Source organism: Hippocampus zosterae, chromosome 6 (assembly GCF_025434085.1).
Source record: "Hippocampus zosterae strain Florida chromosome 6, ASM2543408v3, whole genome shotgun sequence".
Classification (NCBI taxonomy): domain Eukaryota; kingdom Metazoa; phylum Chordata; class Actinopteri; order Syngnathiformes; family Syngnathidae; genus Hippocampus; species Hippocampus zosterae.
Genome location: NC_067456.1, coordinates 12,563,874 through 12,582,528, shown reverse-complemented (window position 1 = coordinate 12,582,528; position 18,655 = coordinate 12,563,874). Strand labels below are relative to the sequence as shown.

The 18,655-nt window shown below is 43.8% G+C and overlaps 1 protein-coding gene across 4 annotated transcripts in view; it reads right to left on the bottom strand.

Moving 5' to 3' along the window:
• mvk (mevalonate kinase) overlaps positions 1 to 18,655 on the bottom strand; it is a 48,930-nt gene that overhangs the window by 26,170 nt on the left and 4,105 nt on the right. For 2 of the 4 annotated variants that reach the window (XM_052068788.1, XM_052068791.1), the window contains one exon: positions 17,499 to 18,232. The exons of 1 other annotated variant lie outside the window; for it this stretch is intronic. In XM_052068788.1, coding sequence (XP_051924748.1) covers positions 18,081 to 18,232 — 152 coding nt within the window. In that variant the 3' untranslated portion in view covers positions 17,499 to 18,080. Of the gene's footprint in view, positions 1 to 8,711; positions 13,038 to 17,498; positions 18,233 to 18,655 lie in introns of those variants that run through there. One more of the 4 variants, XM_052068790.1, reaches the window with a different exon arrangement.

Below are 18,655 nucleotides of genomic sequence, written 5' to 3'. Positions count from 1 at the left end.
TTAACATGGAATCCCAGACCTCCCTTGAACCAGCCACTTCATCCAGCTCTTCTGGTGTGATTCCAAGGCATTCTCATGCCAGCCGGGAGACGTAGTCTCTTCAGTGTGTCCTGTCTCATCCTTGGGGCCTCCACCCACTGGGAAGTGCCGGGAACACCTCACCAGGGAGGCATCCAGGAAGCAACCTGATCAGATGCCCAAGCCACCCCATCTGGATCCTATCAAATCAGAGGAGCAGCAGCGCTACTCTGAGCCAAATGACCAAGCTTCTTGTGGAAGAAACACATTTCAGCCGGATCTTGTTCTTTCGGAATACAAACCCATGTTTGGGGGAAGCCTTGCCAGGCCCCATGGGTGCAGGCCCAGCCACCAGACACTTTGAGCCCCACCTCTAGGCCTGACTACAGAAGGGGGCCCCGGCGACCTGGATCCGGACAAGGGAAACAATGTCCAAATACTGTATGTCAGTCATCATAGGGGGTCTATGAACTGTACTTTGTCTGGTCCCTTACCTAGGACTTATTTGCCATAGGTGACCCACCCAGGAAAATCAGTTCCTAGGATCATTGGGAAGCCCAAAGCCCAACACCACAATAAAGTGACGCTTCAGGGAGGACTATTATGGTGACACTTTTACAATTAAAAAAAAAAGAAAGAAAGAAAGAAATGGGTGAACCAGTCCAGTATTACAACTGGATTTGTTCTCCTGTACTGGACAAGGAACCAATCATAGCATTTATGAATGCACGATAAGCGGTCACCTCAGGAAGCTCCAGCTAAGACTGACCGCATCTAATACTAACTTGCTTCTCATCATTGATGCGCCATGTTGAAATGTGTCCTAATATGAAATGACTTGCAGGACAGTCGCTGCACAGATGATGGGGATTTGAATGTTGACAAAAGCGGTTCAGACTGGACAGCTCGCATTGTCTTCTTTTACTGCCCATCAAGCAGTATACAAAGTACCCCAGCCCTCCGCTGTGCGCATGCCAAGGCTCTTTGTTAGCCTGAATGCAAGTCTATTCATCTCAGGGTGAACGACACAACACAGTAATAACACAGTCATGAGTTTTGACTGATGTCATTGAGGCGAAGTGCTGCCTCTGTAAGCTGGAACCAGCGCTAGTCCGGTTGACCGCCGAGGCCCACTGACCTTAGCGTGACCCGGTCCGGCTCTAACGCTCCTGGCTCTTTACAGACTCAGACGAACCATCAACAACAGCCGGGATTGCTTAATGCCAAATCCAGGTTAACCTCCCGACCTCCCTTGGCCCCCCTGCCTTCTGGCCAAACACAGACATGGGGCTGATGTTTCCCGAGGCCATTTTTCACAGCTAATGACGTGGAATAATATTGGGACGGCTCGTTGTGTGAATTATCAGCACTATTCATTTTTTCTGCGTAGTTTTGATTTACCACACGCAAACAATGTCATTACAGCCACCCCAGTTCTATATGTATCCACTTTTGCACCATGCATTGTGTCCTCCATGCATGAATATGAAATGTATGGAACATGGTAGCAGATGTCAACAATGCTGAATGGTTTAGGAGCTGTTATTATATGGGAACTAGGTCACTATCCAAGCCCACTCGCTCGCATTGACTGTTTTCGAGTGACTATTGATTTTCTGACTAAAGCAATGACTTCATTAACATCACCATCAGTCTGCCATCTGACACGGGGAGTTTGGTGGACCAGACATATTTCCGGTAGATATGAATCATAAAATCGTATGCATTAAACATTCAGTACGTTTGACAACAAATGTGTTTTGTACTCAGAAAATGTTGGACTCCACACAATACACAACGTTACCATTAACTTGGCCTCAACGTTCCCAAACACAAAAGCTGTCGTTTACTTGAAACCTAATTTGTGAAAGATGGGGGGTGGGGGGAAATCAGCAGATTCCTTTTCGTTGGGCTTTCAAAACAGAATTCACAAAGAGCGAAGGATTATTTTTCACTTTCATCCAGGGCTGCCAGTTTTGTTAAAACAAAAGAACGACCATTGGCATGCATATGTGGCAGAATGTAGAAGACTGGTTCTCCAGCAAACCACAAAAGAAGAACAGTGAGTGAAGCGTGCGCGTGTGCACGTGTGTGTACAAGCAGAAGAGAGAACGGGGAAATAGGATTTGAGATCTATATTAAAACTGTAAATAGCGTTTAAAGATTAGTGACGGGCAGGAGGAGGTGACAGCAAGAGGCAATGTGAAAAGTGGATTTCCCCTCCCCACTGTGTTCATTTTGATTGCGGGAGCCTTGACAAGCTTCGACTTGATTGTGAGAATGCGACGTGCACAGCGGAGCCTTGACGACTTTCTTTGAGGCATGTCAAGATCTTTTGGTGACTGAAAGGAACACAAATCAGGATTATGTATTACACAGCCATATTCAAGCAGCCTGGCATTAGGAGCTCTGAAGTGTCTGGCAAGACATTGTTGTCGCATTCCTCTCTCCAGCTCTGTGCGCTGCAATTACCAAGATCTGGCTTTCAGAGAAGCGTTTTATTTGAAGTCATACAACCAGGGAATGGACGCCGCCACTCTGCGTTAAATAAATAATTTGGTGGTGACATGAGGAAAGACATGCCTCAAATTTGTCAAAAAGTGGACTTCTGCATTGCCTACAGAACAGTTTAAATATCCAATCAACCATCATAATAAAGCTGTTCCATGCCCTCGGAAAAATAGGCCGAATATCTCAAATTTATTAGCCCTGAGGTGTTCCAATGAACCAAAACTAGATTCAAAAACATGTGCCTGTGTAACCCAAGGCATCAGTTCACAAGCATGAAAGGAATAACACTTATTCCAAAAGAGCATGCAACATTCTAAAGGTTCGCTCAGTGAAGAAGAATGCGAGAAGAAAAAAATGTAAACCAGAAGTTGTATGAAAATATTGGGCTCTGAATCGGATGAGTACGACTCCCATGTCACCATAGGCTTGCTTGCTATCTCAAACTTCATTACTTGGTGTCAAAGAGTTTCGTCGTTTTAACATGAGCAGTACTTAACTCGTGTGTTACAATTCGACAGCGATCAAGAATTTCATAATGAAATGGGATGCAATGTGCAGTGTGACTCGTTACGTCACGTAATGTCTCTGTAATGAATAATCGTTATAACTGACACGTGTATCTTTAGTTACCTTTTGCTCTTAACATAGACAGTTAAGATGGGTGCCACAAAGTTGTTTTTCAAACCCAAACTACATAATAAACTTCTCTGCGGGCCACTCAATCAACCAGGACATCTAAAAAGAGATCCTGCAGCATTTGTTCATTCATTATACGAGAAAAAGCAAGAGGTGTGGCCATGCAAGTCGTAGCTGCTGCACCATGACAAAATCTCTGCTCACAGTGTATCCTGGTTGAGAAGACATCACTGCCCTGCAGTAACCTCACTGGTTCGTTGGGATTTAATGCTCTCATTTTTCTAAAATTGTTCTCAAGGGGGGGTCGGGGGGGGTATCAAGGGGATCAATATTGAAGACACGGGTGGCCATAATGACAGAGCTATGGCGGATTCCCAAAGAGCCCATGAGCGCATGAAGGCATGGCAGGCTAGGTTAATGTGTTAGCCTCTAGAGGGCTTACTTCGAAGGGGAAAACCTGAGCTGTATTTTGTTGTTTGGACTTGAAATATATCTTGTGACAGTCCTGGAACCTTTCTGGCACAAAAGTGGATGACATTTGTGGAGACTGGATGGACCCCCAGCGGACCCCTACTTCTCACTGACAGCATTGGTCAGGATTGAGATGAGAATAACCCCTAACCAACTCAAGAGGACATCATTTCAGGATGGATGGATATACTGCTTGATACAATTCATAGAATATGTTCTAGCCGACAAACTGCATTTTCCTACCATGAATGTTCAATTTTGTACCCTTGCATAACCTACAGTGTACAAGGAAAGGGGACCTTTTTTTTCCAAGAAGAAAAAAGTAGAGCTGCCAAGTGCCCTTCAGCCGACTTCCTCACCAGTCGCCATCGTTGATATTCCCTCTAATACAAAACTTGGCCGTCGCATCATCACCCACCATTAAGTCATCGCATGCGCCTGACACTGGGGCAATGTGTGTGCTCTGGCCCTTTCCCAGCCTTGAGCCTTTATCACCATTCAACCTCTCTGTGACAGACAGGACTGATCTCCCTTGCAGCCACCCTCCACGGTGGCAGTAAAAGGACAGCAGTGGAAAAGACCCCCCAGGGGCCACTGAGGGTGGACTCATGAATCAAACATGTGCCTGAAGCTTGCTTCTTATCGCCCGGGTCAGCCCAAGCACTAATACGCCACTGCTCCAGGGAGCTACCTACTGTGACCTCCCCCACTTTCCTCCAACTGTGGGGCACTGTCCTCGGGTGCCAAAGAGGGCGTCCCTCCGACACAATCATGTCACATTATGTCCACACTGAGAAGAGGTGCCACCAATAACGACAGAGATGAGCAAAACGTAAAAGAAGAAATAAATCAACTCAACAAAGTTGTACGGTCACATATTTTGTTTGGGATTTTTTTTCTGCCACTGGATTAGTGATTTAAATTCATTTTATTGTGTGTTCTATAAAAATCTGTATTTTATTAACAAATGGAAAAACAATAATAGAAAATTACCATTAATTGTATGCAATTTTAAGGAAAATGCTATATTGGGTTGTGTAGGTCTTTCTTTCTTTAAAATGATGCGCCATTGTTTTTCTGGAAATGAGTCAAAAGTACTACTGATAACAAAGGCTGGTATTGGTATGGGTAACTATTCAACAGTTGAGGACTGAAAAAAGTGGAACAAACATCCTTAATTTCTACAATCGTGTAGAGGGATTGTGTACTCTGTAGTCATATTCATGAAATATGATGAAATCCACCGGACACTTTTGCCGAACTGCCCGCGCCTCGTTTAAATCCACACCTTAGAACTGGTTTTAGGTCAGCTAAAATCAAGTCTATTTTTGGTCACCAAATTGCCAGATGCGCCGGGGGCATGCAATCCAATATAATACCTATCGAGATGCAGCACGGTCTAGCGAATTCACAAACACGGTAAACTAGACTTGCTCCGGCACAAAAAAGAAGGTGTGCCCTTTTTTAGGCTGAGCGCAGTTTACTTCCTGTCACCAAATTGTCAGGTGCGTCGGGGGTGCGCCAGCTCTGGAATGCACAGCGAGGCACACGGCTGAGGAGCTAATTAAATGCGAATCTCAAAGCATATATATGCTATATATATATATATATATATATGGCTTAAAATTCAAATTATCATGCAAAAGATGGACCACAATATAAGCGGGGGGCACTGTAATCATATAAGACTCAATTGTTGAAGTGAACTTTCATCAATATTGAATACAGTCATCTTAAAAGTACATCGAGCATCTATCAAAAACTGAAGGGGCAACACACAAACAAACACACGCCGCCAAGTAGATAAAACAGAACCTCTTTGGAGGGGGGAACAAGTTGCAGCAATGGAGCATGAAGGATCAAATAGACTACAAAAAAGGAATGCGGGGGGAACTCGATTCTTTGATGCAATGCTGGGCAGCGTGAGTAAAATCGACTGTGTACGGGCCCTTCCAAAAACACCACCAATCTTCATTGGCCAGACGGGGTGTGATATATGTGACTGTCTTCCAGCGTAAATTAGGCAGTCCAGCGCGCTGCGTGCTAAAGCATGACGGGGGCCGGACAGTGCACTAACTCAGCCGGCCGGGTGCCATGCGCAGCAGCTTCTCTGTGCTGTGCTATGCCATAAATCACCAGCTGGGGGAAATGAATCGCTGTCCGTCTGAGCTGGACGCACCAGCTGGCACCGCCATCACCTGGCCAGCAGGAGCCCACACCGACACCGGAGCGAGTGAAATCAAGAAAAATGAGGCATGGAGGCAGACGGAGCCATAGCCCCGCACTCTCTCATTAGTCTCCTCTGGGCTTCCTGCTCACTGAGCTCGTCTGAAGTGAAAGGGCACACAAAATATATTTCAGAGTGTCACCTAGGGGGAGAAAAAAAGGGGAAAAATGATCACCCCCGGTCTCCTCACAAATCTATGTAGCACCGTGCTGGCAGACGGCATTAGTGTTTCTATAGCCAGAGCTCTGGGAGGCAACAGGATGGACTGCAGCTCAGGGAAAGGCCGAGTCACTACTTTGTGTTATTTAATGGAGTTACAGTGTACGATGTGAGCAAAAGCAGAGTGATACAGACATCTTAGTCCGTTCATTAATTATTGATCTTGGCAAGACATTCTTGGACAATTCTTTGCTTCTAACTTTATAGATTCAGTACACACAGGCCAAAAAGGCTCGCTTCCGTTTCTCAGTTTGTGTGCTTTGAGGGACGCGGCCACTTTTTCTCCATACATTTTATTTCACTGAAAGCAATGACCCAAATCAAGTGGCGATTCGACTCTACATCCAGAAGTTGTTGACGAAAAAAAAGATGTCGTTGAATAGATTTACACTTTTTCAATGTGGCAGAGTTGCTCGTGAAGAGGCCACTTATATGCTGACCGCTGTGATTATGAGGAGCTGTGTGGGTGTCAGAACCGAGGTACTCATCGAGAAAATGGCCTGAAATTATATCAGCAGAGCCGCATAGAAAGTTGGAGGGATCTAAAATAGTATAGGTTTGATCTTGTATTGTGCATATTGCACTGCTGTTTACCTCCAGCCTTCGAAATTATCCACTGAAAACACTTTTTGCACTAATCTCCACACCCCCATTAGAGAACCACTTTGCAGCTAAAGGGCAGTTAAAGTCAGAAGGATATACTGTACAGTGTGCATGATGAAAATGGGGCATTATAAATGAACAGATGCAGCCGAGTTTGATGGCAAATTTGAGGCTTGGGGCACAACGCTGGGTTCCTGCGTGTGATTGGCAAAGCCAATTTCCTGCCAACATTCAAAGCGATTCTTGCCTAATTTTACTGGTCCTGCGGTGTAGCCGTACAGGTCCATCACGGTCTCTGATGTGGAGGATTAGCTCATCTCTCCAGTTTACGTGTGCCTGCCTGTCACAGGGCTGTGATGAATGGCAGGAAGGAAGAGAAAATGCCCTGCCGGCTCACTGGGATCAGGTGGAGGGGGGGCGCAAGGTGAGTTCTGGCCTGGCAATTGGCCTCAGGCTCATATCTCACCTTGCTGTCCCTTCCCCTCCCCGTGGCTATGACCCCCTGCCAATGTCCAGGTGTACGTTCACATATCAGCAGCACACTCATCAGTCGTCCGGTCATTCAGTAATAGACCAAAGCATCACTTTGACACGGAATCCAATTCCATCAGTGTCTCAAGGTCCAAGGATAAAGCAGATAGTGTCCACTGAATCCCCTCCGCTTATAGGAAAAGGGCATGTCTAAAGGTCAGGTATTTTAAAAGAGATGCATCTGATGTGGAGGAGGATAACAATCGCAGCCTATTGAAAGTGCCCGACCGCCTATTTCAGAGGAAAAAAAGCTCATCTTTAGCACACCAAGCAACACCATGCATGTCATAAACACGCTTTTCTAAATGAAGACATTCGCATCATTGTCTCGCTGCGTCTGACAGGTTTCAAAATATTTTGAGGGCCTTTCTTTCCACATACAGACTAAAATGTAATTGTAATGTTAAGTAATACAAGAATTGAAGAAACTCCAGCCAAAGAACGATCAGCATTTGAATCTACAACGTGATGCAAACATCGACTAGCTTATTTTTGTTTTTCAAAGCTGCTCTTTGGAATACTAAAATACATATTCAACAAAGAATACATTTGTTTGAATTCAGTTATATTTTGGTTAAGCAGTTGCACCTTTGCATGGTTGCATCATGTACAGTAACACAAGTGTTCCCTCTGGACAGCCTTTGGACCAGTCAGCCACCAGAAACGCCTCCCTGCGGAGTTCCCGCCCGCCCAAATCTGTGCCATTGACTACCTTTGTGTTTTCAAAACTCGTCTCCTTTATGTAAAATGCCATAACGTACTTTAGCATGGTACGGTGTAAATAATTTTATATTGCTACCGTAGCATTGCAGAAACACAACAATCAAAAGTGAGTACTGTCGAAGGGAAAAGCAGGTGTTTCTCTATTGACGTACTTGTTGTTGCACATTTTCATTCTTGATTTTTAGGTGTATCCAACTGCAATATGTAATGCAACTTCTCTAACAATCCCCAAGGAGGATTAACAGTGGTGGGCGCGTCAGTGAACTTTCGACGTTCGCCAGTGGCAGCCCCAAAAGTCCATCATTGTCAGTCTTATTTCAGGCCGGCCCAGTCCGTCATTCCATCAACATTATTTTTTGCGTGCTTCTTTCATCAATAAATGACATGTAATAAGTACACGATGGTATTCATTTTGAAACAGTTTGGACCACCCTGAACAAACAAACACACACACACACACACACACACACACACACACGCACTTATATTATTACTGCTCGTTTTCCTGCTTCTCATCCTCAAAGGCCCCCTCGTCTTTGCTTTTCAGATTTTTTGGCGATGGACAAAAATGGCTTCTGTCATCGCTTATTCCATCAGTGTTTCAAAGTTACCATCAGTCATCAGTCCGCCAGCGTAAACAAGAGTCTGTCAGTGATGGACCCAAAGACCTTGGTACTGACGGACAGGTGTTTAAGCCCACCTCTAGTGATTATGAAGCGCCCCCCCCCCCCCACCCCCACCACCACCACCACCACGGAGCAAAAGCCTCCCCTCAGATCCTCCATTTCAGCAGCAATCATGCAGCTATGTAAATGTTGTGTACCGAGGAGGTCTTGTAGCATCCTCCAGGACATCAATCCCAGCTGCCTGAGCCCTCAAAGTTGACCACCCAAGGGAGGCACACAAAGAAGTCATTTCTGCAGGCACAGCTCTTATATTGCCAAAGAGCCCCCGCCAACTACGATAGTCCTTGAGGACTATACTGAAACATCCATTTTCAGTTGGGGGACATTTATAACACTGAGCAGAAATCAATCATTCTTACCCCTGCACAGACTGACTGAATATGTCTGCTTACTTGGCTGCCTGAAACCGCACAAGGGGACAAAAAATAAATAAAAAAGCCACCCCCTCAATCTGATCCACATTTCCGGGATATTCATAATTCATCATCTTCGATTCCTGACATCTGCCACTGACTGTACCATCGGGTCGGCTGGAATTAGCCACTCTTGGGAGCTGCGTTAATGTGCTGGTGGGCCAACACGTGAACCCCAGCTGGGGGGTTGGGGAAGAGGATGGAGGCCAGAGCGGCAGGAGCCTTTCACACTCCTAATGTGTAATTAGGAGCCAATTTGGAGTGCTGCCTTCCTCTGCTGAAATTAGCTGCCTGTTATTAATCGGGGCGACTAGTTCAATGGCACGATGGGTCTCGTGCTAATGTAACACAAAATGTTCTTAATTACGGGTGCGAGAAGGGCGGCGGAATAGCGGGACACAGGCACCGAGTCTCGACTGCAGCATTGACTAGCCGATATCTAATCACGTTTTTGTTCTTTCAGCCGCTGCCTACATATGCTTGGATAGACTGTAGAGAATCGAGAATAGTGAGAACAAAACCATCTGAGCTACACCGCCCATGAAATCCATTTGCAACGGCTGAATGTCAGCACCACTTGAATGAAAGATTGTCCATATTATGTGATTACAAGCACTGGTCGTCCTTTGGAGAGTTAAGTGCCGTGACCCTGACCACGCTCATCAGCACTTGTCTGCTCATGACTACGCATGAGAATAAATACTTCAGTGTTCATCCTCAACCTGCTTGTTCTTTTTGTCCCCACCAACCAAGTGGAAAAGATCAAAATGATGAAAATTCATATCTGGCTGGAAATAAATTCTTGGAAGTGGAACAGTTTAAAACAGAGATTAGACAGAAAGACTTTTTTTCCGTGAATCAGTGATGATAAACTAAAGGGTAACATTATGACGATTGCATCATGTTGTTCTTCTGGCCACAAACTATTTAAATTCGTCAACATCTTGCTAGAAGCAGCCACACAGTTTTCCCCGTGATGCCTCATTTGCGTCAGTCAATGAACCATAATGGCCATCCCCTGTCCTGATGATGATGATTGAACGAAAAAAAACAATCAACGAAAGCTCATTTGATTGTTTTCATTACAGTACAACCATCACAACCACATTTTTCCACCTACAATGAAATAAACTGTTACTTATTCATGGAGTAAGTTTTACATTGGTGTACGTTTTCAAACGGATGACACGTCTTTCCTCGTTATTTCATCTGTGGATAATGGATAGAAAATACAAACAAATCAAAGGCATCCTGGGCTGAAGTGTGTTTGACTTCTGTGGGTCATCTGTAAAAGATTACCACTTGTTGATGTAATATTGTACCATAAATGTGTAGAGGGTTTTTTGCTCTTTGTATTGAATTTGTTGTATTTTCATTCATTGCAAACCACAAGTAACTGAACACATTTATGCATTGAAATGATTCCAGCTGTAAAATGTTTCATTACAAAGCGAAATAAGTTTGCTATACCTGAACACAAATACAAAGAGGGAAAAATTCTAATTGTTCACACTGCTATTTGTTATGTGACAGCTATGTGTATTCATGACCCATGAAACAGTGATACAAAGCGTCTTCCATCTTCACTTTCAACTGATAAATTGGTGAGTTCTCATCTGTTCCGTCTTTTATTCAAATTGTCACAAATTTTCTTACCCAATGAAAGACTTGATGCTCGTTCTCATTTTTTCAAATTTCCGTCACAATGATGTTCTTTAAAGTGCAATCGCGACCACTTTTGCTCAGCTGTTTAACAGCGCTCCATCGCATATTTATGAATATTGTTGGAGAGCCAGTTTTTCCGAGAAATGTCATTTCAATTCTCAACAGGCTTAAATTCAGCAAATGGCTCCTTGAAAAAAAAATTCCCCCACAGAACAAGGACCCTACCAGCTGATTTAGAAACAGTCAACACACAGTGAGAGTGAGCGCTAATGACTGCCTCTTGTCTCTGCAGCATGATGAGCTCACACTGAGGTCATCGCATGCTGCAAGGCCGGCTGCGCTTTTTGTATTCTAAATAAATACAAGCAATAGGATGGGACAGCCTAGCACTCAAGCATTATTGATGGAATCATGAAGAAAAACAATCTCGTGCAGGGGTCACTGAGTTAAAGGTCAACTGTGAAGTAATTTTAGAAAATCCCAAAAGAAATATTTTATCATGTCGCAAGTAAAGTAATTAAACAAAATGCATTAAATAAAGCATGAAAAAATCATTTCTATTTTGTAAATTTGACAGCGAAGTGAGATACTGACCACAAACCAGGAAGTGTGATGTCACTTTAAAATAACAATAGCAAGGCTCACCGCACAAGGGCAGTTAGAAATCGATTCAGAAAGCGACGTCTCAAACATATCTGAGGGATCCAGCCGTTTTAAGAGTTGGAAGAAGAGGAGATTGTTGTCAAGATGTATGTTTGACCATACATGAATGAGCCAGATGCTCATCATGCGGCAGATGTTGTGCCTGAACGGCCAGACATGGAGTGGAAAAGAGACCCATCGGAATTGGAAGAACGGTAAAGTATATTGACTGCGGTTATTAGCCTGGCATTACTGTTTGCAATTCAGTGCTGTGCCATGCTATAAATTGCGCATGATGGGATTACCTACTCGAGCCATATATTCCCGCTAAGACCGAGAGCACAAGTCACAGTGGATTGGTGTTCTACATTGTCATTGCCAAAGTACTTTTGTTGCCTTGTCAGCCACTCCACACATGATATCGGCAGCATGATAAACCATTAGAGAGTATTTCCGTCCATGCACTCAAATAGTTTGAATGTACACGTAATACTTTGAAGCGAATTTTGATCAACAGCCAGAGATATTCATCGATTAGCACACCAACCCTTTTAGCAAATCCGGTTGAGAAAACAGAGGTCTTCTAAGTGGTGGTAACAGAGAATGCTCGTCAATTTTCAGTTGAGTGATCTATTAGCAGAGCATTCAGTTAGTTTATTTAGCATAGCTGGTCATAGTAAAAAATTATTTAGGTCATAGTTGAGTCTCAGGTAGTAATGTTTTGTCAGACCATCCCCAACCCTCTTCCACTTCCCAAGTGAAATGGACCTCCAGGCCAAATATTAGTGAGAGTTAGAGCATGAGTCTGGTATGGGGGTGAGTACCCCTTTAAGACACTGCGTGCACTTGAAACGTTGTAGAATGGTGAAAGTTTGACACTGGTATGGATTATATGACATACCGGTACTCTATTACTGATCTCTTTCAGAAATGTTCCAAGTGAACAAGCTTAACAGAACGGAATGTGTTCAACTTTGGAGGTTCTACGGTATCTCAAATATGGGGAGACAAAGTTCTGGCCCAGTAGACAGAGAATTAACTTCACAGGGGGAGAGCCCCAAGGGAGCAAGATGTGCTGGGTTTGTAAGGTGGGAATTGGACTGTGAGCCTATGGGAAGCAGAACATACTGTAGGTGACTGATGGCGCACTGAAGCCTGAGTGCGACACCTGGACTGCCTGTCACAGTCCCAAGTAGAAAAAGCGACATTTGACAGGATGGAAGTTGAGACTGCAACACCACAAGTCAGGACCAGCTGACAGGAAGGATGAGAGGTGTGCAGTTCAACTCAATGATTCCCCCAATGCATTTTCAATCTTGTCAGCCTCCTATTTCCTCTCCTTTTCTTTGTCAGCATGGCCCTTTAAATAAACCATGGTCAGGAGGAGGCTGAAGCTATCAATTAAAGTCATCTTGATGAGGCTGTGAGGATATTAATAAGTAGGCGTGTGACAGAATGGGATGAGAGATCTCAAACCGGCAGGCCCTTGAATTTCCCGGTCTACATCACTAAGCTAAACCGATATCCAATTATGTCTTCTTCGTCGACAAACTAGCAGAACAGCTGCGACTAGAAGAGTCTTGCCATGTCAGAACTGGCCAGGCACGTGCTGGAGAAAGCCAAAACCTTGAAGGAGATGTCACAAGATGGCTGGAGTCAGACGCTTGAGTGAACGATGGTCCCCATGCTTGCCTGAAAGCATGACATTGCCAAAGGGGGGGGGGGGGGGGGGGGGGACGACACCATTTTATCATTCAGTGCAATCCGTGCCCCCTCTCCCTGTCAAACATGCCATATGTCCCCGTCACAGGTCGTCTTGCTGCCTTATCGGGTGTGACAGGGCTATTCACACACTGCTCCCAATCAGACACCATCTCCTGCAGGAAAAAAAAATGCCCACTATGGTTTGGTGACAGGCTGTCAGGCAGAGGGCAGCAACCTCCACGGGGCTTCGGCTGAGAGGCCGCCCATCTGGGGAACGGGCAGAAGCCAGGGGTCACGAAGGGAGACACAACGTAGACGTGCGCAAATACGCGCTCTCCTTACACCTCATTCAGCCGACAACATCTAAAGCTTGATAAAAGCTCAAGGCCGATTCAGAAACATGGTGACATGAAACAAATCTGTTACCTTAAGTTCTTTTGGGAGAATAGACAGTCCATATCGCACTCTGCCACCATCCAAAAACTTGATCCATACTTTTTTTTTTTTGCCTTTTCTGAATGAACAGAGAAACAACCCGCATGCAAATGATGACTCCGTCAACCTGACTACAGCTGCTTGATCCGCCCCCTCAAAGGACCTGCTCAGATGTATTGAATCTTGACGGAAGCACGGAATGATTGGACGGGATCAGGTTGGGGAAGGTGCGATTGGCTGGCAACTGGGTCAGGGTCTCCCCCGCCTACTGCCCGAAGACGGCAGGGATAGGCTCCAGTACCCCCCGCGACCCTAGTGAGGATTAAGCGGTTCGGAAAATGGATGGATGGAAGGTTGGGGAAGGACTCGCCCGGTGCAAGACACACAACAAACTCAGAAAACAGGTGAGCGGTGATTTGATACCTGAGCAACTGTGATGTCATTTTCAGAAAGTGGCAAAATGGCCGCCCCCTTATATGGATAAAAAGAGGTGGATTTTGCGGCTTAATACATAGTCCACAAATATTAATTAGACTAGTGGGGGTGCATAGAACATGATTGGAAAGAAATGTTGGGGGGGTTGACTTCCTCCACTGTATTTTTCACATTTTCGAATTCTAGTGTTACACGACATGCAGAGATTACTGTTCAAGTCTGATTGATGGCGTGTTGAGGCACCTCTGCACTTGCTTCCATATGTTTACTTTTGCGCTAAGGCACACCCCTTTGACTTGGTGACTCCTTAGCTCAACACACAATAACGCTGTAGCAGCTGAATGCATTTCCTAAGTGAGCAATCAGTTGCAAAGTGGGCTAAAAAGCACACTTATCACCCCTGCGATGATACTAAATGGGCGAAGCAAAAGGAGCAGTGGGGCAATGGGGAGTTGTGTTATTCCCTGATTTGCGTTATCTCACGCAAAGAAGTGGAATGTGTCACCTCAACTCCTGAAAAAAAGACAAGCCTCCGAGCAGACATTTTATGAAACATTTTCTGTGAAATGATTGCTAATCTATGCAAGAAAGCAATCAGCGGCTCATTCATAATGCATGAGCGACGAGATACCAGTTTTGCAACGCTTTTGGATTATTAGATGTTATCTTGCATGCAGCAGCTGAAATATGAACACCCCTACCTGTCCTATTGTAATTACATGACTGCAGAGGTCTGCCGACAAAGTGGTGGTGAGGGAAGAAAGATGCAGAAAAGTGCGACAGACAAGTCGGAGCATCCATTACAATGCGAGTGCAAATAGCTGGAGATGGGAATATTTGTTACTAACAGTTTGGTAAATCCATTTGTGCCATTACACATCAACCTAAAAGCAGTTCCTCTTCGTACATCAGACTGACGCTTTAATGGTCCATCAATCACCCTTGTCATGTGATAACATTTTGAGATAGCCCTCCTCCTCCCTGAGCCTCTAATGGTGGTGGGAGGATGAATCTATTGAATTGGCTGCAATCCCAGTGAAATGATGAGAACCTAGCTCTAATTCAAAGCAAGTTCAAAGTAGGAATGTGATGAAATGATTACTTGTTCCTCAAATTAATGGAAATCAAATTTCATTTAGGATATTTTAGTTCCACAGAGTTGAATGCACTGAAAAAAATTTTGTGCCAGTTTCGACCCCATTTTGAAGCTTGCAAATATACACAGTATATATAGATAGATATATACACATATGAGTGTGTGTGTGAGAGAGAGAGAGAGAGAAAGAGAAAAATACTTTTTTGTTCTTCGTGTGTCCTGCTGAGACATTTATTACTACAAATTACTGCTTTCACATTATTATATGTAACCAGAAAAAAATGCATTTCTGGCACAAGAGCTGTATTGGCTTGACTGAACTGAGACGCTGTAAAATGTATAGAACAATGAATCGATGAATATAGCTTCCACTGCCTTTGATAAGCAAAATATATTTTCTTTTGAATGAGTTGTCGAATATATACAGTATATATATATATATATATATATATATATATATATATATATATATATATATTATGAATGAATCGGATACATCACGGTTCAAATTAAAATTTTAAGGAGTGCACAACTGACTAAATGTAATGAAAAATCGAACAATGCTTTTCTTGTGATTTAGGTTAAATTTAAGCAAAAACATCCATGTTTCATAGTGGTACACTCTCGCTGGCTTCAACACAAGGGCTTTTTTTTTTCCTTCAATGATCCAGAGCAAGGATGAACGGTGCTATAAAAAATCAATGAGCCTTTTCAAAGGCAACAAGAAAGAAAGGTGCTTTTGTCTACAATTAAACAAGTACGCTAGTGGCACTGAAGTATGACAGTGTGTTGCAGGTACCTGCTTCACAGAATCAATTACTGGATCAATACAATGACATGATACAATTCTGTGATGTAGAGAAAAATAAGAATGGGGACTGGAAGTCAAAGTGTGTTAAAGGTGGCAGATGTTTACAACAAACACAATCCACGGGGACTGTCCACAGAGGGGCCAGTCCAGAGCAATGTGCCTGACATCCAACCAACAATAAAATGTCGGGAACCTTTGAAGAAAAATATTAAGGGGTCACACATTCTCAGATGATTCCAAAGGTAGGTGAAAGAGAGTCATGCTATGCTAATGCTATGCTGTCTGAAGCATTTTTGAAGAAATCTTATTTGGATTTTTAGCAAGCACCATTTACTGTGGTGGTTCGCACTGCAGATATATTGTTTCCATTTCCTTTACATTTAGTTAAGTTAAGTAGTTGCAACTCCACTGAAGTACTTTTCTCACAAATTCCTGTTAGAATGCTCAACAGGCCCCTTGAACAAGACTGCCATTGTTAATAGCTGGTAGACAGGTTAAGGTTACAGAAGATGTTCCAAATGTATGGTTATGTATGTATGTCATCCCAGATAGTGGGATAGCAAAGCTGATTATGTGGTTTGCAAATGTTTGAGTTTTAAAATGGGTATGGCGATAAGGACAACACATAACTTACCCCTGACACTCAATGCACTCAGTTGCTTGGCAATGCACAAAAGCCTCCCACCCCGGTCACCCCCGGGAAGATCATGCACAACATCATGATGTTGATGTTTCTTGTCTCTACGAGGGCTGGGGAAAATGGGCCCTGCTGTGCTGATTTCTATGTCCCATTCTGGCGCAGCTACTGTAAATGTGTAACATGAAACTGTTGTCTTGGATAATACAAGATGACAAGACATTGTGAGGCCTGCGAGTGTAGAGTCGCACGTGTAAACACACTTTGCAGAAAGTCACTCAAGCTCCTGTTTGTAAAACCGGCGGCCATCAGCGACATGACATGTTGTCAGTCAGCTCCAGTTGCGTTTTCAAACTTAATGGATCCTGACAAGCTCTCCAGCCACCCACTGGGGGTCCAGAGGGAGAGCGCCCTTGGTGAGCATGACCACTCAGCACATTCACATTTAACATTTCATTCGGCAATCCAGCTTGGATAAAATGATTTCAACATCCTCGATTCTGATCCGTCTACACAAAACTGCATTTAACACTGTATAGCCTTCATTTCTCTGCTCTTTAACTCACCTCCTGGGACAGCACTTGTTTTTTTGTTTTTTTAATCAAATCCCTCCAACTCAGGCATTTTCTGTTTATCCTAGGACCCCTTTTGCTCCACTTCCTGTATTATCTGAAATAATCTTACGGCTTTCTTAGATTCTATTCATCAGAGCAGAAAGAAGCACGCGTTGATGTTGACTTAAAGAAAACAACAAAACAAACAAACATCTGTGGCTCACAAGAGAAAAAAAGGGGAGACTAAAAGAGTGATGCGCTTCAAATGAAACAGGCTCTGTTGTCTCACTCTTGCCCTCCCCTCCTTCTTGTCGATGCCGGTTCAATTGAAAAGTGCAGTGGTAATTAAATTCCAGCAGCAGGTAGGGGGGCAACTGTGCAGTGTTTTGCCAAGCAGGGGTGTGAAAGATTGGGGACGGTGATGTTTGTTGAACATAAAAATTACACAATCCAAGAGGTCAGAGGGGGCGCCAGGCAAAAAGAAAGGGAGGGCGACAAATGTCATTTATTCAAATACACCACAGCGCTTAATCTTCATGACATTTAAAGGTGGGGGGAATAAAAGATGGATATTCAAAACTTGTAAATCCCAGTGTGACCTTTTTCCAAATCAGGCATACTCCAAACAGATCCATTTTCTGTATGTGCAGCCTTTGCAGTATAATGTTTGATGATTTTGAGGCTGAGAGATGTTCGGAAGACAAAGAGGAGAGTACCAGGCGTACGAAAAGGTTTTTTTTTGCTGAGCCTAAAAATGTGCAAAGCAACTCAGTCACTTTCATGATCGTTTTGGTACCGTACAATCAAAACGGTGCAGCGCTGCACTAAAGTAAATAATTACCGTAATAAGGGACGCTCCATAAAGGAAAATCTTTGGTACTGTATCGCCATCTGGCGGACAAAAGGGACTACATCAAATTACCAGTTGGATAAGATTCATGAATTCACCATGAGTCCATTTGTGCTCCGTTTGAAATTGTCCCTTGCTTCACTGGAGCGGCTGAGCAAACCGCAAGTCTTGTTGCATGTCTAAAATGTCCACTTGCACATCCTTGGTTATGTCTTAATAACGGTTTAAGATTCCTAAAATATCCTCCTTGACAGAGAGGGGGGAATGCACTTGGACACCAGGCCCGCCAATACTTGTTTCCCAGCAGTCAAAGTCGCAGTCTTTCAACTCCCGTATCGTAGTCTGGACTACACTGGAGTCCGTTTCTACAAATAAAAGGCAAGTCATGATTGTAGACACTGAGAGAGGAGGCATAAAAAATATATAGTCAAGCCCCATTTATCGCAGTAGATAAATTCCAGGTCACCCGCAACAAGTGAAAATAAGAGAGACCAAATATACATCTTTTTATATAGTTTTCCCACTCCTGAACTCACTTGTAAAACACGTTTTTTTACACACACTGTAATTGTATCTGAATTCAAATAAAGTCCAAAACATACTGTATCGTAGTAACTGTAAGACATGCATACGAGAGGCAGGGCTCTGCGGGGTAGTGCGCAACATCGCTGAGTTTACACATCTGAGTGTGAGCTGTAGCTGAGAGCAGACTTAATTGTGTTTGTGTTTAACTACCGGTAGTCTTCTCACATCAAATAAATGGCAAAAAAGTGCATCAGAAACGGTGG